This window comes from Panthera leo, chromosome E1, assembly GCF_018350215.1.
Source record: "Panthera leo isolate Ple1 chromosome E1, P.leo_Ple1_pat1.1, whole genome shotgun sequence".
Taxonomy (NCBI): Eukaryota; Metazoa; Chordata; class Mammalia; order Carnivora; family Felidae; genus Panthera; species Panthera leo.
The window spans coordinates 35638661-35666278 of NC_056692.1; the positions used below are offsets into that span (position 1 = coordinate 35638661).

At 43.6% G+C, this 27618-nt stretch overlaps 1 protein-coding gene across 4 annotated transcripts in view; it reads left to right on the forward strand.

Moving 5' to 3' along the window:
* The window catches only part of LOC122205838 (speckle type BTB/POZ protein), a 67131-nt gene extending 39824 nt beyond the window's left edge, over positions 1-27307 (forward strand). For 3 of the 4 annotated variants that reach the window (XM_042914436.1, XM_042914437.1, XM_042914438.1), the window contains exons 2-10: positions 6818-6962; positions 7629-7750; positions 9675-9826; positions 9955-10082; positions 16676-16853; positions 19873-19928; positions 20404-20526; positions 24574-24716; positions 26037-27307. In XM_042914436.1, coding sequence (XP_042770370.1) covers positions 6885-6962; positions 7629-7750; positions 9675-9826; positions 9955-10082; positions 16676-16853; positions 19873-19928; positions 20404-20526; positions 24574-24716; positions 26037-26181 — 1125 coding nt within the window. In that variant the 5' untranslated portion in view covers positions 6818-6884 and the 3' untranslated portion in view covers positions 26182-27307. Of the gene's footprint in view, positions 1-6817; positions 6963-7258; positions 7345-7628; positions 7751-9674; positions 9827-9954; positions 10083-16675; positions 16854-19872; positions 19929-20403; positions 20527-24573; positions 24717-26036 lie in introns of all 4 variants that reach the window. The other variant, XM_042914439.1, reaches the window with a different exon arrangement.
* Positions 27308-27618: the final 311 nt, after the last annotated feature.

Genomic DNA, 27618 nt, shown 5'->3' on the forward strand with positions numbered 1-27618 from the left:
ATTTCCATTCTGTGATTACAAATAATGCCACAGTGAAAAAACCTTTTATATTTATCATGTTAAATATATCAGTAGTAGGGTACATTTCTAGAAGCAAAATTGCTGGATCAAAGGGGATGTATATTTCTTATTCAGATATACGTTCCTTTTCATAGAAAGTATAACAATTTATACTCTAATCAGAAATGTTCTCCTTAGCCTGAGCAAGTGTTATCAAACATTTTGATCTTTGCCAATTCACTGGGTGAATCAGTATGTGGTTTAATTTGCATTTATCCTATTATGAATGAGAGTCGAACATGTTTTCATATATTTCAGAACCATTGGTATTTACATTTCCATAAACCATTGGTTGTTCTTCACCCATTTTTCCATTAGACTGTTGACTTTTTCTTCTTGATCTTTAGATTCATTCAATACTAAATCCTTTTGTTAAAGAATTTGAAAAGAAACAAAGATAGTGTTTGTATGTCTGTTATATCTCAATAAAGACAAAAGCAGTCATCTTTTTTGCCTTGTACGTTTTATAAAGCATGAACCTGATAAGGGATATAAGAGAAACCCCAGTCTTTCCTTTGTTTACTGAGGCCTCTCTTGATTGTCCTTAGTTTCATTTTAAGAAGCATCTCTAAATTTAATAAAAGGTACATTTAGTATTTTGTTAGACTAGATTGAATTGCAGTAAGTTTACATACGACAGATTTTCAAAAGTCATTCAAACCTTGCAACAGAGGAAGTCAGTATGACCTGTAATAATCTATCCTTAGAGTAATGAGAAAAAAGTTGTTACCTCACAGGCTGTATATTATCGAGGACTCTGTAACAAGAAATATAAACATTACCTTGAGATCACATCAGTTTCTCAAAGAAATGAATATATCCAAGTCTTCCCGTAGTTTTGTGGATTTTTTTTTTTTTTTTTTTTTTTTTTTTTTTTTTTTTGCTGGTAGTGTGTGTGTGTGATCGTTTTTTTGTTTTGTTTTTTGGGGTTTTTTTTTTTGGTCTACAATCTTTTTGGCATCTTCTGTTTTGGAGAAGGCAGCGTCTCTCAGGTTTAAAATAGTTATGACATTGGGATTTTTTCTTACTTGGAAACTGTACAAGGCTTTAAATCAAAAGAAAAAAAAAGTGATAGGCTTTTAAAAAGTCCCTAACAAACCATTCTTTTAAGGAGCGATGTTCCCAGCCATCTAACACGTGCATGTTTGTGTATTATGTTGAATCACATGAAATTGCCGACGTTTTGACTATTTTTGGCTTATAGAACAGTTTCATGGTTCAGTCTATTATGCCACAATCTTACTCCTATAATGTTAAGACTGATGGATATATGGCTAACTTACAGATACCATGTATGTGATATGCCTGTGTTGGTTGCTGATTTTCTTTAATTCGCTGGATGACTGGATTAGATTGAAGATGGAGGAATGCTTACGTGGAATAAAAGAAAGATAAAAAAAACTGCAGAAGCTGTCTCTTTCTCTTTCTTTTTTAGAAAGAGAGAGCATGAGCTGGGGAGAAGGGCAGAGGGAGAGAGAGAATCTTAAGCAGGCTCCACGCTTAGCACAGAGCCTGATGTGAGGCTCAGTCCCACGACCCTGGGATCATGGCCTGAGCCGAAATCAAGAATCAGATGCTCAACCAACTGAGCCACCCGGGCGCCCCAGAAGCTCTCTTTGCAACACTTTTCAGAGAGTGTTCTAGCCTTGCTCTGCATATACTGCAGGTTAAACTATTGGGACATTTCCCTTTATTGTACTGGGAATTCATCTTCTGTCCTCAGAGAATCCTGATTATGTACGAGTTTAGTTCAGATTACTGATAACCTGTTTTCAAAGTGAAGGAAATTATATCCAGTCTCTCTCCCCCTTGTAGAGCGAAGATATACTTGATAATGGATGAGAACCTGACTTTTACCGGGACTGATACTTGAGAGTGCCAGGCTAGGAGTTTTTGGCTTTGTGTGTAACTCATCCAAAAGAACAAATTAATGATTCTCATTACATTGCAAATCTAATATACTCAGCACTGTTCAAAGGGCTCTTTTAGAGATACGTGAGAGAAACAAGCAGAAAAGTTAATGAACTTGAACGCAACTGGACAAATGTTTCAGTCATCAAAGTATTTTTGCTGAATGTCTTGTTTTAGGCAGGCTGTGCTAGGTGATAAGGGGACACAAAAAAGAGTTGCAGGTTCCTTTTAAAGAGCTTCAAGTCTACTGACAGCAACAGAAGTGTTTGTAAGTGTAAAAGAAGGCAGAGAAGAAGTGCACCATGTACGTTCGATTGAAAGCTTTGTGCATCATGACAGCATTAATACATTTTCTTTTTTACTTCTGTTTAATGTTCTAGTGAGAAATCATACTATATTGATTGACTTGAATCTCTTGTCAAAAATGATTAACTTTATGGTCTCCTAATACTTGCTAAGATGCAGTCTGTTGGTGATTGCTGTTGGTTGCTAACTTGGTACTACCTTCATTGGAATTTGAGCAGTATTACAGTTGACAGATTTTTAAAACTTTATTTATTTTGAAAGAGAGAGGGAGAGAATCCCAAGCAGGATCTGTGCTGTCAGTGCAGAGCCTGATGCGGGGCTCAATCCCATAAACCATGAGATCATGACCTGAGCAGAAATCCAGAGTCAAGACACTTAACCGACTGAGCCACCCAGATGCCCCAATATTTTAAAGTATATTTTTTGGTGTGACTCAGAAGTGTCACCTCATGGTTCAGGACTTAATAGAAAGAACAGGAAAATAGATGGTATATAGTAGATATGTTAAGCCTCAGAGTTGTCAGCACACTGGGAAGTTTGCAAAGCTTTGGAAAAGAAATTTTTCACTAGAGAACTTGGATGGTCTTGTCCTAACTTGTTTGAAGCCAGGGACGCTATATTTTGGTGCTAGTTGTCTCCTACAAAGGTTCTCAACCCATGACCCTCAAATAGATCTCCTCTTTTCTCAAATTGTTTTTCTGTTGGGCATCTGCAGCAGTTGGCATGAAGTGCTAGAGAGTTCATGTAACACCAGGCTACTTTGCTGATGAACACTTTGCCCTCAATGCCTGCTAGGAGTGAAATTAATTAGACTGGTGCTGTCCTAGTCAATTTCCCTCTCAGCAGGTTGTGTGGTTAGAGCTCCTCAGAGTCTAAGGCTGATCTTACTAGCTGCTGGGTTGGACATTTCTTTAAAATTGGAATAAAGGTGATATTATTTAAAAAAAAAAAAAACTTGGCTACAAAATAAATGAGAAGCAAAAAAGATAGAAAAAAAAAATGGCCAAGACCAAAGTAGTACTTTTTTTTTTCTGGTTGTAATAATGGACCATGGTTCAGTAACAACTAAGCTATTAAAATAACCTGGCTTTTAAACTTGTCTTTTTCCTTAGGCTTAGAGAATTCTTAAATTAATTGTTAGATAAATTTGAAGTATTTTTTAAAACTTCAAAATAAACTTGTTCATATTTCATGATTCCCTCAGTGTAGAGATGCACCACACATCTCCAGAGCCAAATTTTATGCTCTTAACATGCAGAATTCACGTCTTTGTTGCCAGTCTGCCCAAAAGATAGTTTTAAGTGGGAATTTTTAAATTTCATTCTGGCTCCTACTGGCAATAATGATAATTGGGATTTGTAAAATTGCCTAAGGTGCACTTACTCATCACAAGAACTAGACCAACAGTTCTTGAGAATATGTTTTCCATCCAATAGAAGCCCACTTTGATCATAGGTGATCAAGTGTAGCATCTGGATTCTTGAGTCATGAATTGCACAAATCAGGGGGGCCAAAATACCACTGCATTGCTTAGTTTGCTAGCTTACGTGAAATAGCACGTCATGTGTATAAAACTGGTAACTCCATCTGTGATTACATGGGATGCTTGAGTTGTGAATTGCTGTAGGATAGTGTTTAAAACCAGTGGGGACTCCGGTAATACCAATGGTATTACTCAGGATGCAGCTGTATCTTTTTTTTTTTTAATGTTTGTTTATTTTTGAGAGAGAGACAGAGACAGCATCCATGGGGGAGAGGCAGAGAGAGAGAGAGAGAGAGAGAGAGAGAGAGACACAGATTTCAGAGCAGGCTCCAGGCTCTGAGCTGTCAGCCCAGAGCCCAACGATGCAGGGCTCAAACTCATGAACTGCAAGATCATGACCTGAGCTGAAGTCAGTTGCTTAACTGACTGAGCCACCCAGGCGCCCCACAATTGTATCTTATTAATCCATGATATTACTTAAGTGGCCAGTGAATGTGTATGAGTTGAGTGATTTCTTTGTTCATTTATCCCTCTTTCTACAAAGGATTTGAGACAGTTTCCAGAAGTAGTTAACTTCTATATAAAAGAGTAAACAGTTGAGGCAATTACAGCAAAGTGAATCACAGTGTTAAGAAAATAATAAAGCTATTACAGGATGAGCATATGATCTGATCCTATAGTGTTGAGAGATGGCTTACACATTTGTCTCCGAGCTTCCTAGTAGCCAAGCAAAGAGGGCAACATTGTGCATAGCTGAAAATAAGCCAGGTGTCCAGGGAAGAAATGTCTGCCTTCGATATTATAAACCAGTGTTTGATATAATGGAGTACATCCTTATAGTATTCTTACAATACAGTATATTTTAAAAAATGAAGCAGAACAGTAGGAAGAATGGTATAGACTCAAGTGGCTGTCATCCCAAACATCAGATATATGTATTGTCATATTTGCCTCAGATCATCCTCATTTGAGAAGAAACCAGAGAGAGCAACTTGAGCTGCCTTCTGTCCTTGTCCCGGCCTCATTCTTCTCTCCTGCTTTCCCATCGCGAATCTGATGGATAGCTTGTCACGGTTTTTTCCTTTTTGGTTTTTTAACTTCTACTGAATGTATATATCTGTAAATAATATATAAATCTTAAATTTGCATAAATAAGGTACTGCACATGCCATTCCAAAACTTGCTTTTTTTTTTTTCATTAACGTTGTGTTTGATCTCGTCTCCGTGGTGCTGCAGATCTAGTTCATTAATTTTAAATCCTGAAATATGGTTTTCCATTATATGGAAATAACCCAATTTAGTTTTCTATTTCCCTTCTAATGGATTTTTAGTTTGTTCTAGTTTTTCACTGTTACAAGCAGTGCCACACTGAACAGCCTTCTCTGTGTCGTCTTCTGCCCACGGGCAGAGTTTCTCTAGGGCAGTGGTTCTTAAAATGTGGTTCCAGGACCAGCATATCAGGATCACTTGGGAACTTGTTAGAAATGCAAATTCTAGGGCCTAGTTCAAACCTCTGAATCAGAAATTCTGGGGATGGGGCCCAGCAGGTGATTCTGCTGCACACTAAAGTTTGAGAACCCCTCCACTAGCTCATATACAGTTAAAGTAGAATTACTAAGTCTTAGGTTGCATGTATATTCAACGTATTGCAAACAGCAAATTCCTATCTAAAATATACATACTAATTTACAGCCTCACTGGCAGTGTATGAGAGTCCCCATATCCCCATACGTGATATGGTTGATTTTTTTTCTTGCTGGTCTGAAAGATGTAAAACTATTTAAGAGCTGTTTTATTTCCTTTTTTGTGAACAATATTTTTATATAGGGTCGTTGGCTTTTGTCTTATGGATTTTGTCGAAAATGTATATATCAATTCGTAAATTATCCTTTTTCACACATTACAAGCTCTTTTTTTTCAGTTTGTTTTTTGGCTTTGTTTATTGTACTTAAAGAACAGGAGCTCCCGGGTGGCTCAGTTGGTTGAGTGTCCAACTTCGGCTCAGGTCATGATCTCGCGCTCCATGAGTTCGAACCCCACGTCGGGCCCTGTGCTGAAAGCTCAGGGCCCGGAGTCTGCTTCCGGTTCTGTGTCCCCCCCTCTCTGCCTCTTACCCACTCATGCTCTCTGTCTCTCTCTCAAAAATGAATAACCAAATTCACCAGTGGTCGAATGGTCTTGTGCTTTGAAAGGCCTTGCAAAGGGAGAATTTTGATTTAGATTTGATTTGCTCCGGGGACACCCTGTGATGTATACACCCTGAGATGTATAGCAGTTACTTGAAAATGGTCTGAGGCTTAGGAGACGGGTCAAAGTTAGATTTGGGCATCATTTGTATAAAGGCAGAAATTTGACACTGGGGATGGATAAAATGAAAGAGAATGTAGATTGAGAAAATGTTTGAGAATGAAGCCATGGGAATAGCACTGGAGAAAGAGAATCTAATAAGAAAGATTGAGGAATGATCAGAAAACAGCAAGGAGAAGAATTTGGAAAATTGGGTACTGACGGAGTATGTATGTGAGCTCTCTACTGCTGCAGAGAAAGGAACACATCCAAGAAAGTAAATGTTGCCCTTTGAGAGAGCAGCTGGCAATGAGGTGAAGAACGGAAGACTACCCTTAATAAGTTTGCACCGAACTGTAGAAGATGCGGTAGTAGTTAGAGTGGTAACAAGGTCATTGTCTTTTAGGAATGCGGTATTTTTGCCCTCTGGGGAAGGAGCCAGTGGCAAAGTCGTATGTGGTGGTCACTGTGCTGGCTGCTCTTTGGCTGCCTTTTCATGAATGTATTTTCTGTGCCCTTTGAGTAAACTCATTTGTAAGATAATATTAGGGATTGGGCAGAAGATTAAAGTAGAGTGACGGAATCCAGACTAGTAGGCTGCTGTAGATTAGGTGATCTTCTCTGAGGTTAGCATTGAATGCCAAGGAGCCATTTGAATGATAAGGTAGAGCATTCCAGGCAGGAGACAGAGTTTCCAGTCTGCAAGGTCAAACGGAAATAGGAGAGTATGCCATTAATCTAATAAATCCTCATGCTTCTTGGGTCAACCAGGGTGAAGAGAGTAACAGAAATCTTTGTCCCCTGACTTTGGAGATCTCGTTTAACCTTCAAACTGGCGATGTCAAGGGTTCCAAGTCCTCCACCTCCGGCAGAAATGTCGAGTGGCCCCGTAGCTGAAAGCTGGTGCTACACACAGGTAGGTTCATGTTTTCACTCTGTAAATCTTGTACCTTGGGAGGATTTTGGTGAATGAAAAGAATAAGATTTCTTTTCTTCACTGGGTTTCCTGCTTTCTCTAGGACAGAACTGTCAAATAGCAGACAGAAAAAGTACCTGTCAGCTTTCCATTCCTTGGTTTTCCTCATGGAATCTCCATGTCCTAGGATAGTGTTTTTCACTGGAGCTTGAAAGAGGGGTGGGGGGGAATCTTTGAAACTAGATCCACTTCTATCCACCTTGATGGAAATGTGTTCCTCTTTGGGCAACTCACAGGAAACCAGGTTTGAGATTTGCAACCCCAGGCAGTGGCATCAGCATCTCAATTGTCAAACGCTGCTCTGAGCAAAGGCTCATTTTAGGTACGGCTTTATTATCTGCTTTCCCACCCCTGTCCATGTTTTTCTCACTTTCCACCCAGTGTTTCTGAGACGTGGAGAAATGTCATGAAAGCAGTTGGTCACTGTGAGATTTCTTAAGATGTGGGTGAGGGACAGAAAAAGCTGAGCCTCCATGCTGGCCAGACAGGGCTATCTTCCTATGGGAATCATGCAGAGGGAGGGAGGGGAAATGATTATTTGATCTTCAGCCTGTGTTTTAGGTTGCCTCCTTCCTATTTAATCGCTTCTTGGTTTTCTGTCAACAGATCAAGGTAGTGAAATTCTCCTACATGTGGACCATCAATAACTTTAGCTTTTGCCGGGAGGAAATGGGTGAAGTCATTAAAAGTTCAACCTTTTCATCAGGAGCCAATGATAAACTGAAATGGTGAGGAAGAACATATCTAGCTATAAAAATTTTTCTAAAAGTTGCCCATTTTCTCGGTTTTACGACACAGCCTGGCTAGGATGTGAGATCCTCGAAGGTGGAGACTTTGTTTTGTTCCTAACGTGTTCCCCGGCGCCTAGGACAGTGCCGGGCCCATGATAGGTGTTCACTGGACATTTGTTGAATTAGTTCAATGACTGTGTCAGGGACCAGCAAACTCAAATGGCTGTAGGGTAATATAAATGAGTAAGGAGGGCCAGTGTTGTAAATGATACTCATACACGATACGGTACGAGTGTTGACCCCTTGGCAGATGAGTGAGCGTCCTTCTGAAAGGGGTGGTGGCCGCTCAGCTCCAGCTGTCTATAGCTATGTGGGAGTAAGGGCCGACCGTTGACATATTTTCTGATTCGAGAAAAGCAAGAAATTCAGATGTTAGCGCAAAAAAATCTCAAGTTTTAAATTGCCTGCTTTTAACAATAGAGGAGATGTATTTGCTAAGGCAATCAGAATGCCCAGGGTGTAGGATGGTTTGGAAGGTAGTTGGACCCAGCAGCCCAGCGGTGAGTTTAAGGACCCCCTCTCTCTCTGCTGTCCACGCTATTGAACATCTGAAGTCTGGCTTCACCCTTGTGGCTGAAGGATGAGTGGCAGTGGCCACGGGTGTAACACACTGCCATTCGACAAAAGTCTTTGAACTTTCTTTGAATTAACCGTGTGGCCAAGAATACGCAGACATCCACTGACTGGTTTAGGTTTGTGTTCCCTCAATTAATCTTTGTGGCAAGAGGAATATGATTGGAACGTGGAGGTCAGCCCCATCCAAATCACGTGTCCCCTTGAGGAGCCGGCAGCTAAGGATGCAACCGTATGCTCGCTGCAAAGACCGGAACACGTGTGCGAGCCACCAGTTTTGATCTCTGATAACCCAGCGAAGAGTTCAACAACTCTCCGTCCGTGCATTGTTTGTTGGCTGTGTACATTAAGCAGTGTATTACTAGGTGATACTGAGAGAACGCTTTCTTCTTAGGCATTGTGTTTAAATTTGCATCTTGAGCACGACATACAGTGATGTATACGGCATATGCACACCCTAGAGAGGCACTGCATTGGGCCACCTGTTTGAGAGAGGTGCCGTAACACTGGCAAGGCCTAAGGATACATCTGGCCTGTGGATTGTATGTGGTGGGAGCAGTGTGAACCACATGCAGATCAACTAATGACATTTACAATGTAACTCAGTCGAACCTATTAAATTCTGTCTGAAATTTGTTTTGATTCAGTGGCAACAGATTGTCATCTCTGACTCTCTTTGGAAGCCTAGCTTGGAACTCTATCCTGTGGAATGGGAGCTTGCTTTTGTCTGTGCTTCCTCCATACTGCCTTCTTTATTTCAGTCTTAGAATATTACTGCCAGATTGATAAAATGTCCGTAGAAGATTATGTGCTGTTCACACATTTCTTTGCAATACTTTTTCTCTCCAAAGGTGATATTAAAGGGCTCAACAACGTTGTGTTTTTCATGGCTTCACTATAGTCCTGACCAAAGAAGGGGCAGCCTTTCCTGAGACTGAGGATTAGAACAGAGTGGAAGTAGGCTCAATTTTCAAATGTTTTCAGGGGAGAAAAGAGTGATTTGGGAGATTGTGAGGAAAGAGGCAGAGATGTAAGGGATGTGGTGTCGGATTCTAGAATGCCCTTCTATTTTTATTGTTTACTCCTTAGAAGGTGACTCAGGTTGCTCCCAAACAGTGGTTCCCAAAGTAGTCTTCTGCTGAATCAGAATCTCCCGCTATGGGGCCTGGATTGGTTCTCTTAACATCTTCTCTCAAGAAATAGATGTTTTGTATCTCCTGTCACATCACAAAACCTACAAACATGGATGCTTTTGACCTATATTTTTTTCCCTGTCTGTTTTGGGCAGGTGTTTGCGAGTAAACCCAAAAGGGCTAGATGAAGAAAGCAAAGATTACCTGTCACTTTACCTGTTACTGGTCAGCTGTCCAAAGAGTGAAGTTCGGGCAAAATTCAAATTCTCCATCCTGAATGCCAAGGGAGAAGAAACCAAAGCTATGGGTAAATGTTCTGCTCTTCATGCAACTCTTTATTTTCACATCAAGCAGCTTCATACACAGACAAGTTGTAGATTTGATCTGTGTTCTGAGTAACCCTAAATATGACTTTTTTTTTTTTTCCTACTCCAGAGAGTCAACGGGCATATAGGTTTGTGCAAGGCAAAGACTGGGGATTCAAAAAATTCATCCGTAGAGATTTTCTCTTGGATGAGGCCAACGGGCTTCTCCCTGATGACAAGCTTACCCTTTTCTGTGAGGTGAGTCCTTTTACCCCACGGTGCGACGAGCAATTCCCAGACCTGCTGGGAATCGGTAGGCTTCATTATGTTGTTTCAGGGATGGAGAGTGAGAAAAATCCCCAAGTGGTGTGGCGCAACCCAAGTGTTACTTCTGTGATTGAAACTGTCGTGATTTCGGGCTTGTTGGGCACCTCAGCTTTCTGCTCGTTGCCGTTCTTAAAAACAAAGATGGTGCGCCATCTTGGTAGGAGTGATTTTTGACTTGCTTGGGTCAGGATTCTGGCTTTTTCATTGCGGGTGTTTGCAGATAGAATTTGGAAGGGCTGGTGCTGCAAGCCGAGGAGAAGGGCCAGCAACTCAATATGTGTATTTGTCCCGTTACCCTTTCCGACTTCTTAAGTGGGAAGGCAACTTGTGTTTGACTCCAAATCACTTTCCTTTTCTGCCCTGCTGGATGACTCTTGCCAGGAGTTGGGTATATCGCTTTGTCTTGCTGGAGTGGTTGTGAAATTAGGAAGGTGAGAACCATTTTTTCCAGGGTGAAGGGTAGCTATAGCTCTCTAACTCGTGGGTGGCTAGGCGAGTTCTGTGTAGTCAGCCAGGAGCGTCCTTCTCTCACCAGTGACCCAGGAGCCTTTCTGGGTTTACAGGAGAAGCCTTGAAGTAAAAATCCCAAAGTGAGAGTGAGGTAGAAAGTGGTTTCTTTAATAAGCATATACTAGTCAGTCATTTCATGCCATTATCCGTGTATTTAAGATCCTCACAAACTCACAGAGTCACCAACGAATGAAGCCTCCAGTCGGATGGGATCTTTGTGTTCCCTATGCGTTGTATGGTCAAGAACCACTTGCTGAGCGGCACCACTTGAGAGTGACCGCTGTGTTTTCACGGGGAGGGTGCAGGCAAGTTCCCCGACTGCCAGTGTGCTCTGTCATAATGGTAGGTTCACACCGTGAGTTAACGACAGGTCCAAAGGCTTATCACCACCTGCGCAGTGGGGCAGGGTGGGGCAGGGTGTCCCTTCGGAATCCTGCCCTTTTGTGGAAGAGGCCTGGCCAGCAGTCGCCAGCTTCTCTCCCCGGTCACAGCTCGCGGAGTGTTTCTGCAGAGTAGTTGCTGGGGATTAGAAAACTTTGGACGCGTAGTTTATTAAAGGACTGCACTAAATACATAAATAGTCGCATAATAGCTACCTCCTCTCCTTTCTCATTGCTAAGTGAAAGAAGGAAATACTAGAGTGACGGCCTCTCTGTAAATACATAAAATGTTGCAGTTGTTTTTGTCTGTGAACTTGAAATTTGTATTCTGTGTAAGTCCTATTATTTACAGATCGTGCTCGGTTGCCCTGGTGAAAAAATGAGAACAATTAGGTGGTTTTGTATGAGCTTTGATGTTATGAAACGTTAAGACCATCAATTTAGTCTTACCTCTCTTAGAGACCTATATTTCAGAAAGATTTTAAAAGAGTGGAAAATTCTATTTTCTTTTGGAAACGAAAGCCAGTCTTTGAACTGTTCTCTGAAAGAAGAGAAATCTCTAAATCTCGCCTCTGGTGTTCTAGGCAAAGCCTCAACCTTTATCGCCACATTTTCCAGTCCACAGTCGGTCCAGCCTCTTCTGCTTTGCTCCCCCTCCCAGCCCATCCCCCCAAATCCCTTCCAGCTACTCCAACCCCTGTATCGCCATTCTCGATTTGGAAACCAATTGGCCTGCCCTCGCTTGGCAGTCTCTTACCCTGTGGTTAAGTCCAAGGCTTTGCTTCCCCATATGAAATTCTCTCCCTTCACTTCCCCATATGAAATTCTCTTAGGAGAAATCCTGTGGTTAAGTTTAGATTCGTCTTACTGACTTCGAAGGGAAGTGAGATGACACTTTGGAAATGAGGAGATGTTGAACAGGGAAACGTCTGCTGAGTTCTGCTGATGCCATCGGTTTCTTCCCATCGAACCAGGTGTGCCATCTGTTCCGCTCACACTTCTCTGTTGGCCACAGGTGCTGAGTGTTGCTTCTCATGCTTGGGCTTGTGCCTAGTGAGACTCGTTTCTGTTCCCAGGCTCTCCGCGGACTTAGTAGCATTCAGCATTGCAAGACGGTTGCGTGGGGGGGTGTGTTGGATGTGTGGGTTTTAAAAATGTCTGCAGCTCATCTGAGTTCTTAGTGCTTTTCAAAGCTAGATCCTTCTTTGCTGCACACTCTGTCCTTTTGACCTGTCGCTCCCTTTTGTCAGTGGATTATTTATAAACCGGTATTTGGTTCGTATTTTTATTTTATGTATCATTGGTTTAGTTAGTATTTTTTATTATTCAGAGGCTTTTATGCAGTCGATGTCCACATACAGATTTAGGTTATGAGTCTTCCACCGCTCCGTTCGTCACTCAGCCTTTGGCCTGGGTACTTCCCTCCTATCGGTCAGTGGATTATTTATAAACGAGCTTATTGCATCTTGGTAACAAAAGTACAGTTGTTCCGTGGATTCTTTTGGCTGTTCCTAGAGGCCACACGAGGGAATCCTGAGGCGAAAGGCTGAGAATCACGTTTGTCTTTGGGCTTTATTTCAGCGGTTAATGAACATTTAAATGAAACTAGATCGCTGCACGAGCAGTCTTGTTTATAATGCGCCACACTGGGTTCACCTCTCAGTGACGTTCTTGTCTATTAGGAAATGGGACAATTCTCGCAAGTCGCTATGGCAGCATTTTCAAAGCATTCCCTGAATTGTCTCTCATCACAATCCTCGGAGCCAGATTAGTTCTCTTACCTTCATTTCGCGTTACTGGGGGAGAAGCAGTGCCTAGGGAGGTCAGGTAATTTTTCCTAACCTTGTACAGCAAATTAGTGTCGGGCCGTGGCAGCTGCGCGTTCCCCCCTCTCGTCCGCCACGCGGCGCCACGCGGAGCCGAATGCCGTTTGGCCGAGGAAGCGTGGGCTCTACCACGTTTTCTTAACAGAGACGGTCTCCTTTGGCGATGAAAGGCTCGTGGAGGCTGTACGCTTTTAATTTTCCCTTTATTTATTTATTATTTTTTTTTTTTTAATTTTTTTTTTAACGTTTATTTATTTTTGAGACAGAGAGAGACAGAGCATGAACGGGGGAGGGGCAGAGAGAGAGGGAGACACAGAATCGGAAGCAGGCTCCAGGCTCTGAGCCATCAGCCCAGAGCCTGACGCGGGGCTCGAACTCACTGACCGCGAGATCGTGACCTGAGCTGAAGTCGAACGCTTAACCGACTGAGCCACCCAGGTGCTCCTAATTTTCCCTTTAATAATTTGGTTCACAGTAAAATCTCCATGAAGTGTTTCAGCTTCTATTGATTCTTCTCTCTGTTTATATTGAAAACGAATAGCTATAAACCATAAAAATGCATATATCCCTCTCTCACTGCGTGTGCCTCTGACAGGTAGAAGATTCCGGTGTCTGTCTGTAATGTTGCAATTAAAGTTGAAATGTGAAACACCGTATGAATGAAATACCGAATATGAACTATCTAGACCCTAGTGGAGTCTTAAAATAGCACTTTCCTTCTCAAACATAGAATATCCTCTCATGGCCCGGGAATATGTATTTTGACCAAATTTTAAATTATGTGGGTCTGTTTTTCTTTTTTATCATCTTATTAGTGGATGGTCTGGAGATACTGGTTGAACTGTATGATAACGCCAATATTGAGTGCTCTTGACCTACCGAAATGATGTAATATGTAACATTATTACAGGGTATAAACATAATGTTGTAAACCTAATACCCGACCCAACAGCATCACCAGTAACTCGGAACTGGCCTGTGTGCTTCTCCCCTCTCCCCTGGGCCTCATCCCCACTCAGAGGATGATCTGTTTCAAATTGTATGTTATCATCCCCTTGTTCATTTGTGTGCCTGAACAGCGACCTGTTCAGGTTTGCTTGTTTGTGCCCTTGATAAAAATGGTGTCAGAACGTACGCAGGTAGGTCACGTAGGTCACGTTGCTTTCTTTGCATCGTGTGTCTAAAATGTGTTTATGTGGCGGGTATAACTAGAGTTCTTTCATTTTTAGTGCTCTGTAGTAGTGTGCTGTGTGAACGAATATGCAACAGTTTATTTATTCGTGCTCTTCTTGGCGCGTGTCTAGATTGTTGCCGGTCTTTTGATTAGAAGTAATGCTGCTGCTACAGACCATCTCTGTGCGGCAGCCTATTGTTTCCTTGATTGTTATCATTATATAGAAGCTTCAAAATACATTTCCATTGGTCTCACCTTGACTTTTTATGTTTAGATAAAATGTACAAGAATTGGCACAGCCTTTAGTCTTTTATGGAATTTTCTTCTCTAAGAAGAGGAATCGACTTTAAAAGTGAGGCCCGTTTACAACTTGAAACATAGAGAGGTATACAGCCTTCCTGAGACATTTTCATGCAGTCATTTCTAAGACGACATAAATGTCACCGTCACGTCATCTTCACAGCTGCAATTCTGAATGAGTCTCCATAGTCGACTTCACAGGCATTAACAGAAAAAAAATCTTTAGTTTTTCTCAAAATGGTCTCATTTTAGCATCATCGTTTGCAGAGGAAAACAATCCCTTCCTGAGTTGAAAGTTTGGACTCTGAAGACTCATTTGTGAATGCCATTTAAAATTTATTTTTAATTAAGCGTATTTAATGTTGGTGAGAGGTGCCAGACATTCAGAGCTCTGGAGACTCCAGGCATCCATATATCTACAGCACAAGTCTGGCTCAGACAGTAAAGGTACATTCTCCTTCCTGCTGTGTTCTGTCTGTGTCTGGAGAGAGGAATGGCCCCAGCGAGACAAGTCATAGTCTTCGGGCCTCCCTCATTACCGAGCGCACATCCAACCAGCAGAGGGTCCACCGGTAACCATAGCTCGGAATTCAGCTTAGCTCTTGCCAATTCATTTTACCCAGTCTAGTAAATCACCATCGAGTGTTAATGACTCTGGGCTCCTGTCAACCTGGTTTAATTTAAGCTTAGGAACCCACTGCCAGAAGCGTTCTCCGTTCCCTTCATTGACCATCCCAAGACGTTCCAGCCTTTCCCAATGAGGAAGTTGGATTTAATTGGTCTTTTCTTTTCTTTTCTTTTCTTTTTTTTTCTTTTTTTTTTAAATCCGTATTTCCAGGCTATGACTAGAAACAGGAAACTTCTACTTTTGATGTTAGTATGAGAAAGTGGCTAGACCAAACTAGAGGTCTTAGGGCAAGAGAGAATCTCTGTGGGGTAGTTTGTGCTGGATCCTGAGCTATTAAAATAATGTTATAATCTGGCTCTGATAAATGTGCTACAAACGTTAAGTACATTCATAATTGATTAACTTGGCTGCTTCATTGCTAGAGATCACCATGGCTAGTTTTAAACAAATGACTAAATTTCTTGAGCTGATAGTAAGTATCTCACTCCTGTGCAAAAGAGACTACGGGTCACCTGGATGGGGCGTTCATTTTACCTCTGGGTTTGTGACTGCATTTAAGGGGTAACTTGCATCTTGAAGGGTGAGAGAAACTTGGGTCATTTAGGATGTTCCTTAAGCTGTCTTTCTCACCTAACTCATAGCAGTAGCAAGAGTGAGGAGCCGATCCTCAAGGTTTGTGAATTCGGCTTTATATTAACATTCCTAACCCCATACGATGGAGATGAGGCACAGCAGTGGTTGTTAGGCAGAAGACTGATCTGCTGGGTCTTACCTTCAGTTTGGTAGCTTCCATTTATTTTGGGATGCTGTATGATGTATAGATCCTTGTACTTGGTATCCTAACAGATTTATCTGAGTTTCACTGACCCATTTGGAAATTACTTGGGTTTTTATCTAGGCTGAACAGTTCATTCAACTAGTTAAAGCACGCTGCTGTTGAAGTCGTCGTGGCGGGTTGGATCCCTCCGTAAATCTGTGGTCCTCATTCTGTTCCAGAGCAGTAAGTGCATGTCTAGCTGGAGCCAGCCATCTTGTATGTCATCGTCACAAAGGACCGAGTAAAAGCGTGTAAATGGTGTGGGCTACCCACCCAGCTATCACTGCTAGGGAAGACCTTCCCAAGCCCAGTTCTGTTTATTAGACTAACCTCTATGAGGAAGCGCCAATTATTTACCAGGCCCAGTAGAGGCTGCATTTTATTTTCGTGGTCCAGACCTCATTAAAATTAAGTGCTTTCAGGCTTATCAGATTCTTGCTTCTAGAGAGTTTTAAGTGGTAGTTTCTGTAGGAGCTCTTTGTATTTGACCTTTTGCTTAAGGCAGAATAAGGTAAATACTTGAGGTTTAATACGTGTTTAGGTCAGTGTCCCCGTTCCCCCGTGTCTCCTTCCCCCCACCGCCCTGTGGCTTTGCCCGGGTTTTCAGGGCAGGGGAGGTGGAGCTTATTAGCAGTTGGAGGAGAAGGAGATTTGTGGGGCTTTGTGCTTCTCGTCTTAGGGTGGTGTAGAGTAAGTATGATCGCGGCAGATTGGAAATTACTTGATCCACAGGATAAAGCCTCCATTTGTGGAGGTGGTTTCAAGAGAACATGACTAACGTTTGTATCTGAATGTACTACAGCATCGAGGTAAAAGTCATCTCTCTTCCTGCTGGGAAGAAAATTCCTGGTGACAGAACCTTTGGACTAGATTTCCTTGTCTTTCACAGGTGAGTGTGGTGCAAGATTCCGTCAACATTTCTGGCCAGAACACTATGAATATGGTGAAGGTCCCTGAGTGCCGGCTGGCCGATGAGCTGGGAGGACTGTGGGAGAACTCCCGGTTCACAGACTGCTGTCTGTGCGTTGCTGGCCAGGAGTTCCAGGCTCACAAAGCTATCTTGGCAGGTTGGTATTTATTCATGGGAAGCTTTAGTTTGGGTGAAACAAAGAAAAACCGTGGCTGCATAATCACCTTTTGGATAACATCACTTTTTCGAACTGGTGCAGAAAAACTGCAACTAGATGTATTTTTTTATGGTGGGGACGTGAGTTGTCATAACCCAGAAGACTACTGTCCATATTAGGTCACCACTGTCGAGCAGTGGATGATGATGTGTATTGAATGCCTCTGTACCTAGAGGGTAGATGTCAAAACGCCGGTAAAGAGCAGGTGTTAGCCCCCAGATAGGGACTTAGGATGTAATGGAGAAGATTCTAGACCCAGGACCAAACCACCGTCTGGCTAAGTCCCCCAGCCCTGGAGTGTTAGCCCTCCCTGCAGTACAGACTATGCTATAGGAGAATGAGAATGACATGGAAGATCAGGTCTTGCTCTCATAAGAGGCCCTTGGTCCTTAAGACCAGAAAGACTGACAACGGAACGGCCCCCGATAAGGCAGCACTGACTTCACCTCCCACGAAGGCATAGCAGTCAGCCGCAAACTTCTGTTCAGACCATAAGCCATAAGAGGAAGTCACGTGAACTTTCAGGCAGCAAATTTCTTACCAAGACTCTCAGCAGTATCATTCTAAAACACACACCTGGCAAAACCTCAGTCTGGCTCAATCCAGCCGTCTTCCTGTTCCTGCTCGCAACTAGGTGTTACCGTGTATTGCCAAAGGAAGTCATTAACTCTTAGGTTAGCGTCTCCACGCTCGGCTAGACTCTTGGCACTGTCAGGAGCTCTTCTGCAGATACACCGCTCCCTTTCTTTTTCATAACAATAGATACTTCAGACTGTTTACTGGTCTCCTTCGATCTCCAGCTCCTAAAAGAGATGCTTGCTGCTGCCGCTGCTGCCGCTGCTGAGAGAATATTGAGGCCCTTCTCCCTCCGCTCTTGTCTGTCGCCTTACCTGCCTTCTCCCTGCGCTCTCCGTGGGGGGGTGTTCTTCCTTATGGCCAAAGCAGCCTATCTTTTCGACTTCTGTTTCATATCACAGGCCGCCTTCTCAGAAGCCTCACTCTGCCAGTCATACCCTTGCTGGGTCTCTCTTTCTCCAATTGCCTGTTTACCCCCAGCCTGGAAACAGACAGGCTCGGGCTTCTCCTTCTTCTAGTTATTCATTCATTTATTCTCTCTCTCTCTCTCTTTAAATAGAGCTGAGCTTCTTGAGTTAGCACATTCACTGTCTCAACTTCTTTCCTCCCACTTATCCTCAGTTCACCTCCATGCCACGAAAGCAGTTTTCCAAAGTTCTGTGACCTGCTAGTTCCTAAATCTGAGGGATTCCTTAGTTCATATAGTACTTGATTCCTTTCTCCTGGTTTTTCCTCCTGGTGCTCTGGCTACTTCTGATACGTGGCTTCCCTCTTCTTCACGCATCCCTGTCAACACTGGTGTCCCTAAGGGTCCACCTCAGGTCTCTTTTCCTCTCCTTATTTCCCCCCAAGTGATTTTATTTATTCGCATAGCCTCAGTTTCTGTCTAGCCACCGGAGACCCTCTAAGCCTGTTGCTGCTCAGACCCTTCCCTTTTTACTAAAAGCACCAACCCTTTAATCTTCAACTTCTGTGAAGTATTTTAGTACCTTACAGTTGATGAGCCTTCTGAAATAAAAGCAATGAGAACGAATATCTCTTTGGAATAGACTAAAATATTGAGTCTCAGAGGGTTGAGTGGTTTGCCCAAGATAATGTGGTTAGAAAATGACAGATCCAAAATTAGTTCTTGCGGACAGAAACTGTAGGCCAACGTTCAAGTAACCTGTTAGCTCAGAGTTCTGCTACATATTCCGTCTGGTCCTCCTCTCAGGTGGAGATTGGTAGTCTCAGCTTTTGCCAAAACCTCTGATTTATTGGGCAACATGATAAAATTTGAGTTTTTAGGCCTTTTATCACTTTCATGGTTGAAATTAAGTGGACTTGTTTGTCCACGTTCATTAGACTACAGTGGGCATGGCCTCGAACACCGTTTCTCACCTTTTGTCATTATCCCCATTCCTCCAAGGGGAAAAAAAAAAATCAAATTATTCCTAATGGGAGACAGTAAATACCAGAGATTAAGATTTTGTCAGGAAGGGTTGAGTTTTGAAGGGCCACAGGTGGTTGTAAGATTGTTTTTGCCTCTTTGGGGCATTATCATCTCTAATGTGAGTGCATGGCTTGAAGGAACAGACAACCTGCCATCCACAAGCATGCACTTCTTCTAGCTAATGGATGCCTTCGAGCCCTGTTCTTGACCTCCTTGCCGCGTGATCCCTGGAACTGGAGAAAGTCGGTGTCGTGGTTTCAGGCAAAAATCCGGGTATTAAAACATGAAGGATCTTCCATTTGAACCCCCACGTCTACCCAGAGGAGATCGTTGTCAGCCAGCATAGGTCATTTGCTTCAAATGAGTGGTTGGAATGGAGCTAATGAGAAATTATTTTGCGAGTCATTTCAGGACACTCGGTTGGCTCAGTCAGTAGAGCATATAACTCTTGATCTCAGTGTTGTGAGTTCAAGCCCCATGTTGGGTGTAGCAGTTAGTTAAAGATAAAATCTTTAAAAAGCGAAAAAAAAAAGAGTGGGTGGCTCGGTTGAGCATTCGGCTCAGTTCATGATCTCACAGTTCGTGTGACCAAGTCCTATGTAAAGCTCTGCGCTGATAGTGTGAGACTTGCTTGGGATTCTCTCTCTCTGCCCCTTCTGCATGCGTGCATGTGATCGTGCACTCTCTCTTTCTCTCTCCCTCAAATAAACAAACATTTAAAAAAGAAAAAGAGAAGAAAGTATTGGTTTCTTTTTTCCCCCTTCTGTATTATTATTTGCTTATTGGTATAATAGAAGAAGAAAGGAATTTTATTATTCTGATACAATTTGAGGCCAAGACCCTTTGGGGGCAGGAATGGGACAGGAAACAGAGTGGTCTCTTCATAACAGAAGAGCCAAGAGGTTTCAGTGTGATAACCTTATCTGTCTCTGTTCCCCTTTCACTTTGTAGCTCGTTCTCCAGTTTTTAGTGCCATGTTTGAACATGAAATGGAGGAGAGCAAAAAGGTATGTGACGGAATGAAGATATGTCTTTGTAGCTAGGTGGCTAGATCCAGATGATTTCCTAATTTGACACCAGATTTATTTTTCCAGTCGTGTTATTAAAATGGCGTAGCATTCTCACTTTCTCAGAGCAGGGAGAGAGAGGTGGTCCAGAAGCATTCTAAGTAAAGCAAACTCACTGTGTCCCAGGTAGATCATCCAGTTTGGAGGGAGGGTTTTAGACAGGTGTTTCCACTCAGAAAAAGTCCACAAAAAACAAAAACAAAAACAAAAACAACTCTTGTATTTGAGAGGGTAAATGTGGTGCATAGGATAGGAGGAAAAGCTGTTCTCATGAAGTAGGGCAGAGAGAGATTGCCCATTCGTGTTAGGTTTCAGATGATACACGCCTTACTCCCACCGGAGCTTAAAGTCATGAAAATTGTTTGGGGGTTTTGTTCTGTTGGAATGTTTCTCATTTTTAGTTTTTCTGGCATAGAATCGGGTTGAAATCAATGATGTGGAGCCTGAAGTTTTTAAGGAAATGATGTGCTTCATTTACACGGGGAAGGCTCCGAACCTCGACAAAATGGCTGATGATTTGCTGGCAGCTGCTGACAAGGTGAGATAAGAATAGAAAAATAGGGGCGCCTGGTAGCTCAGTCGCTTAAGGGTCCGATTTTTTATTTTGGCTTAGGTCACGATCTCATGGCCATGAGACTGAGCCATGGTCATGGGATTGAGCCGTGCGTCAGACTCTGCTCTGGGCCTGGACGGAGCCTGCTTAAGATTCTCTCTTTCCCTCTGCCCCTCCCCAGCACATGCACGCATGTGTGCGCACGCTCTCTCTCTCTCTCTCTTGCTCTCTCTCTCTCTCTCTCTCTCTCTCAAAAGAAAGGAAAGGAAAGGACAAGAAAAATAACCACAAGAGGAGGAGTTTTTTGTGACCTTTTGAGTTTCATCACTGGGCGGCTGCGTTACATAGTACATCAGATGAACTTGTGTCTGAGTGTGGCCAGGACAGTCCTGCGTTACACGTGGGTGCCAACACAATTATGGGTAGAACCCTTTTTATCTTTCAAAGTGTCCTGCTTTGAATGAAGGAAATTACATGGTCACCCTGATTATAAAAAAGGATAAGTCTGATGTTTACCTCTCTTGCCTTCACTGTTGTGATTACATATAAGCACAGTGATACTGAAGTTTTAGGTAATGCTAACATTTGGATTTATGATTCGGCCTTATAATTTATGAAGTGTTCTGGAGTTTGTTAACTTTTTTTTTTCTAAACAGTGAGTGATTTTATTTTCCTTTTAATTCCAGTTAACATATAGTGTTATATTAGTTTCGTGTGTACAGTCCCATAATTGAACACTCCTGTAAGTCATCCTGCGCCCATCATGACAAGCACACTCTTTCACCTCTGTCACCGGTTTCATCCTTCCACCCACCTACCTCCCCTGAGTTCCTTAACTTTCTTTGCAACTTTGCCAACAAGAGAATAATCTTTTGCTCAGGGTCGTGGTTGGAATTTTCAACTTTTACCTAGGTATTTATTGAAATATACCATATTCAGAATTACGAGATGATGGGTCGCTCCTTGGGAAAAAAGAAATACTACTGTAATAAACGTGTGTGTCAATTGTAAGATACACTTCAATTTGAGAATTATTAAAGTGTGAAAATTAAAATATGGATCTTCGAATCAAGGAAATAAGGTGATGACCAAAACAGGCCAGTGATTCTCAAAATAAGGTTGGGGGGAAATGTTAATGAAGCACTGAGTTTAAACAAGTCAAATTGAGGTTTTTGTGTGTTGCTGTCTCACTGCAGGATTTCTCAGAATCTTTACTATGTTAATGTGCGCTGTGAGTTATCTAAAAGAATATGATAGCATTTCTCTAATTTAGTTAACCCTGGAATCCTTTCCTTCAGGGACCGGTGGGGATTAGTGGTCCCCAAAACACACTTTGGGAGACTGAATTTCATTGTGTAGATACATCAGAAAGAGCTCGGTAACCTGTCCTCCAAGGCCCTGTGGTCTGAGGAAATACAAGCTGGGGGGTTGGGTGGCTATTCATCCCGTGAAAGTTTTCCTTAAAAGGCCTTAAACCTGGCCAGCAGTACACCCTGTGAGAAGGACGGTTCCCTGCCGGAAGTGCTGCCGCTTCCTGCCACAATGCTGCAGCACCCATCCGAGGGCAAAGCTGGCTCAGACCGAAGGGCACTAGAGCCTTCCCGGGATTGGCCCACAGGAATAGTCTCCTTCCACCTTGCTTTGCACCTTGGGAACAGAGGAAGTACTTGTTTTTACACTGGAAGCTTTATCTTTATTGATCAGCTCTTCGGAGTGTTTGTAGAGGATGAGGCATGTAAACCCCATCGGTGCTACTGATGAAAACGATTGAATAATAGCTGTATCCTTCTTATCACCTTTTCGAGATTTTATTAATACAGTTAAGCACTGTGAACATGCCATGCCCTCCCAGTCTAGCCAGCTCAGCTCTGACCACAGGAATCTTGCTTTCAGTGGAGGCAATAAATACACACTGTGAACTCTGGGGAAGCAGAAGACACAGCTTTTTATAAACATGAGTTTATAATGATTGCGCCTCACCCGCCCTCTGATTTTCGGTGAAGTTTACACGCACCAGGTTGTTTATCCCTCTCGTCTTCTAGCTCCCGTAAGGACGAGTAGTATCAAAAGGCCCACTTTTTAGACGGAAATACCAAGGCTCAGCGGTGGATATTCTCAGAGCCAGGGTTTGACATCTGCGGCATTCCTGGGGCGTCCATTCCTGCTCCTCGGCCAGAGAGCCGACCAGGGAAGCCCCTGTGAGCGCACGGAGCGCGGGGATCAGCCTGAATTGACCTTCTGTGGACGGTATTTTCAGTACAGTGCCGTTAACTTACAGTTTTAAAAGATAAAGTAATTGAATCGCAGCAGTGCTTTAAATTTGTGAATGAGAAGTTAAGCGAAGGTGCATTTTCAAATTCCATTCAGAATTTCCCATTAGACAGTCTCTACTCCAAGCTTATTTTAAAATATTTTTACCTTTACACCTTGTTGTGAGCTTCAGGAAAACAGAATAAGAAATCCTTCATGGAAGGATCTAAACATCTAGAATTTACCCAAGAGGCTGAAACAGCTTCTTCTGAGCCTTTCCAGTCTCCTGGGGACATGTGTAATTAGACCAAAAACAAAACAAAACACGTCGGCCAGGCCTGGGAGACACAATTTCGATCTCTTGGGTAAGTACAACCATTAGGCAGGTTTTTCAGAAGCATAATTAAGAAAAAAAAAAAAAAAAAAAAACTTTGTCCCTTAAGGGACAAGAATGGCTACTTTTGTCTAATTATGCAGCAGGGATCAGAATTGTTCACGGTAAAAGTCCTTTTTAAAAGAAGGCATCGAGAAAGGGTAAGAGGAATGTTCTGTGCGGCACTGTTTAAAGACTGAACCATCTACTCGACCTTTTGCAGCCTTTTAAAACAAAAACGGCCACCTCATTTCTTGCTTGTCTGGTGTCATTCCTGTTTTCCATGGAAACTGTTTTCCAGTTACTCAAATGTAAAAAATTAAAGCTGCACCAAAACCAATAAAACTCTCTTTTGGCTGCAGGAGATCACAGTGCCAACAGATATGCCTCCTCACCCAGGATTCGTAAAAATGAAATTGTCTTGGTCTGACTGCCATGACTCGGCCTCAAGGAGTGTTGTGTCATTGCGTTCTGAGGTCCTCAAGGTGGGACCTATACGGAGACTGTGGCTGCCCGTAAAGCAAACCGTTCTCCTGCGAACTGATTAACTACACTTTGTTTTGTGCCTCCTTTTATCCCTTCCTCCTCGCTGCTGAAGTTCCGTAGTTATGTTCATAATCTCCTATTTGAGAGCACGTAGTCCAGCGGCATCAGAACAGATCAGCTAGGTCAGATGTGCCCAGTGTTAACCTAGACCTTCACTTCCGGGACATTTATACCCTTTACTCTGGAAAATAGGAAGCTTTTAGATCGGAACAGGATCCAGGGTCTCTGTTACTTCGTCCTTCTGCCCTGAGAATCTTAACTTCAGCCCCAGTGAAGAGGACCCATTTATCCCTTTCTCTTTCAAAGGAGGCCTTGGGTTGACCCTCATCGAGGCCCAACTAGTGGTGCCGATGCTGCTGAAAGTCACCGCAGGGCTCCTTTTCACAGCCTCATGGGCCCGTTGGGCTTCCCTGCCGGGCTGGTGACAGTGCCCGCCTAGAAAGGGCTGTGCCTCGCCCTAGTTTGGCTCCGAATAAAGGATGGCAGAAATGCCAAACGTGATGTCCTGTTGGCCTGAAGCAGAGTTTTATGCCTCGTGGTAAGGGAGGGTGGGTGGTGGTGGTCTAAGGAACACTTGCATCCTACTTGGGGCAGGGTGAACTTGAGGTTGGGGGTCTGCTCTGTAATTGCCATCTTTCTAATAGGCAGACTTGAGGACTTGAATGGCAGCCAGGCACATTATTTCAGCTGTCTTCATTCCAGCCTTGGGGGCATGGTTATGTTTTCTAATTGCAGTAGTAGCCTTCTCACGGGCCGTGCGGTTTTGTTCAGGAATCCATGATGGTACAGCTGAAGAAAACGGCTTCAGTAGCGGCCGCCGGAGCCCTTCCCGCTCTGACGGCCGCGGCGCTTGTGTTTTACAGTATGCCCTGGAGCGTTTGAAGGTCATGTGTGAGGATGCCCTCTGCAGTAACCTCTCCGTGGAGAACGCCGCAGAAATTCTCATCCTGGCTGACCTCCACAGCGCGGATCAGTTGAAAACTCAGGCAGTGGATTTCATCAACTAGTGAGTTGGCATCTTCAAAGATGTTCTTTCAAGATAGTTGGGGTAGCTAGAGAGACGAGAAAGACTTTGAATTAGTGAGGAAAACGGGCAAGTAGCTTCATTAACCCCTTTTAATAGTAAGTAGAGGGTTTTCATCTTTCCCTTCAGCTTGACAGTTTGGAAGATGGTTTTGCTCTCCCGGGGCTAATGCGATCGGTGACTGAGGCATCTTACTTCCTCGCGGTGATGGGAAATGATGAAAACGATAAGTTGCTGGCCTGGAAAAGCTGTGTCCCCCAAACAGCAGTGTCCTCGCTGCACACTCAAGGCTTGAATAGAGGGCATGTAGATCTCTGGGAGAACCCAAGTATGTTTTGTAGGAGTTAGTAAAGTGCATCCAACAGTTGACTGTGGAATGGGGACAAACGGGAAGGGGTAATCAGTAGTTGAGGTTGTTAAATACCGTTTGGAGAAAGAAGTGTTCGCTCCAGTACATCTGTTCCTTCACCCGAACGATAAGCGACCTGGCCGTATTACTTTCTGCAGTAATTCTCAGTGGGGCATGTCCTGGCTCTCTCCCCGTTGGAGAACAAAAGTTAGGGAAAACCCAAAGAGGGGAAGCAGGCCTTAAAAAACCCTCACAAGCAGCAGTTCTGGGCTCGGGCGGGTCTAAGAGGTTGCCGGGTAGACGAGTGAACGTTACTCGGCACAGAAAATGCCCCAAAACAGGAATCCGCTTCCACTAAGTCTGTTTATAAGATTGTTTCAAAGGAGTTGACCAATCGTGGCAAAAGTGGGAGAGAAGAGACCCTTAAATGTTCCTTCTAGGGACCGCTCGCTCTGTGCTGGACACTTGGCGTGGTGCTTTTTAGATGTTAACCAGTCCGTAGAGTGTGGTTATGATCCCCTCCTTTTTGAGCCATCAGGCCCCAGGCCGTGATCTGCTCTGTGGTCAGGGACTAGAAAACGGCAGAGCCACACGGAAGCTCAGAAGCTCAGAGCTGCCTGACGGAGAGAGTCCTTGCTCTTTCTCTGTATTAGCAGCGTCACCAGTCAGTCTCAAGAGCATTGATAAAGCAGAGAAGAGCCTGAGGAACATCTCACCTTTTGTATCTGAGAGCAGAGGGGCTCAAAACCCAGGATTTCAGAGTCTCAGCAGCCACAGCCCGGTCACCCGTCGGCCCGCTGTCTGACGAACTCAGCGTACGTTAAGGGTTCTGCCTAAACGTTCGGCAGAGACAGCCTTTGCGGTGGCCGCCGGGAAGTTAGACCGCCCAGGTGGCTGTTTGCTCCCTCTTGCTCTCGTGCCTTTGGTAACCCGTCTCTCCACGTTCCTCCTAGTCACGCTTCGGATGTCCTGGAGACCTCTGGGTGGAAGTCGATGGTGGTGTCACATCCCCACTTGGTGGCTGAGGCGTACCGCTCTCTGGCTTCGGCACAGTGCCCTTTTCTGGGACCCCCACGCAAGCGCCTGAAGCAGTCCTAAGATCCTGCCTGTTGTGAGACTCCGTTTATTTTCCTGAAGCAGCAGCCGCTGTTGCTGCCGGTGGCCACCAGGTAGACAGCGCGATCTGTGGAGGTTTTACTCTGTTGCGGGGGCGAAAGACTGCATCGTGGCCCCCAGACTTTTAAAACAGCACTAAGTAACCTTGGGGGAAACGGGGGGAGGGAAGGGCCCGGGGCCTGGGGCTGTCCAACCTAATGAAAACCCTGTTGCTGCGTCACTGTGTTCCCTTTGGCCCGGCCGAGTTTGACACTGTGGGGATTCAGTTTAGGCGCCGACCCTGAGGACGTCCCGTCGGTGGCACTTCGGAGAAACCTGTCTGCATCTGACTGAGCAGAACAAATCGTCAGGTGCCTGGAGCAAAAAGGAAAAAAACAAAAAAAAAAGAAAAAAAAAAAAAAGACATTTAGTTTTAAGAGAAGGGAAAAGAAAAGGCAAGAAGAAAGGATCTTTGCAGAATTTCTCAAAAATCAGTTTGTGGATCCCAAGTAGTATTTATGTTGAGAGAAATCGTAGTCCATCCAACTGTGTGGAAACTCGGATGTTTGTGAAAGCTCTTCACCACCGTGCGAGTATCAGCAGAGCCCTCTTGTTGTTAGCACTTACTGTTTGCAAGAACGGAATACATCCTTTTATCCTTTCATGAAAAACAAGTGAAGGCGAAAGGGGAAGGAGGTTATCTGAGCTGGAAGATGAGTGTCTGATGTGGTGGCTTTTGCAAAAAACCTTTATTGGTGTTGAAAACTGGAAAAAACAATTCATCCAGAATTCCTACTGTCTTGACAAGAACCGTGGTTCTCGGTTTTTAGATATTGTGGAAAATGTTTTTTGGCCTTTTTCTCTGATTTTATTTCTCCTCCCTCCTCCCCCCCTTTTCTAAAAAAACAAAACACAAAACAAAAACAGAACAAAAAGAAGAGAAAAGGAGATTTTATTATTAATGCCGTGTGACAAGAATCCCAGCCCAGATTGCTCAGCTGTTTGCACCTGACTTGCCACCTGCAGAGGAGCCAGTCCCGTCCCTTCCACTTCACCCCTTTCCTACAGGGGACAACTTCCAAATGTTAATTTTTTTCTTTTTGAAAATATAAATAATTACTATTTTGTACTGTGTGGTATCTCTGGTCTTTTGTTCCACTCACCTGGCTGGTTTCGTGGGTCTGAGTTCAGTAAGGGATTTCGAAGGCCTCCTCGTTTGATCCTTAACTTGCAGAGATGATATTTGAAATGTCCGTCGATGGGGATTTGTCGTGTCTCCCTGATCTCGAGCTTCCTCTCTGAGCTCCCGGCATCTCCTGGTGTCTTGTCCGTCTTGAGTATCTGTCCCACAGTCCACCTCCTAATGAGGGATCAGGCTCCCACCTCTGCCGAGGCAAGTAATGGGAGGGGGCTACGCCCTACGTGTTCTAACACCTGAGT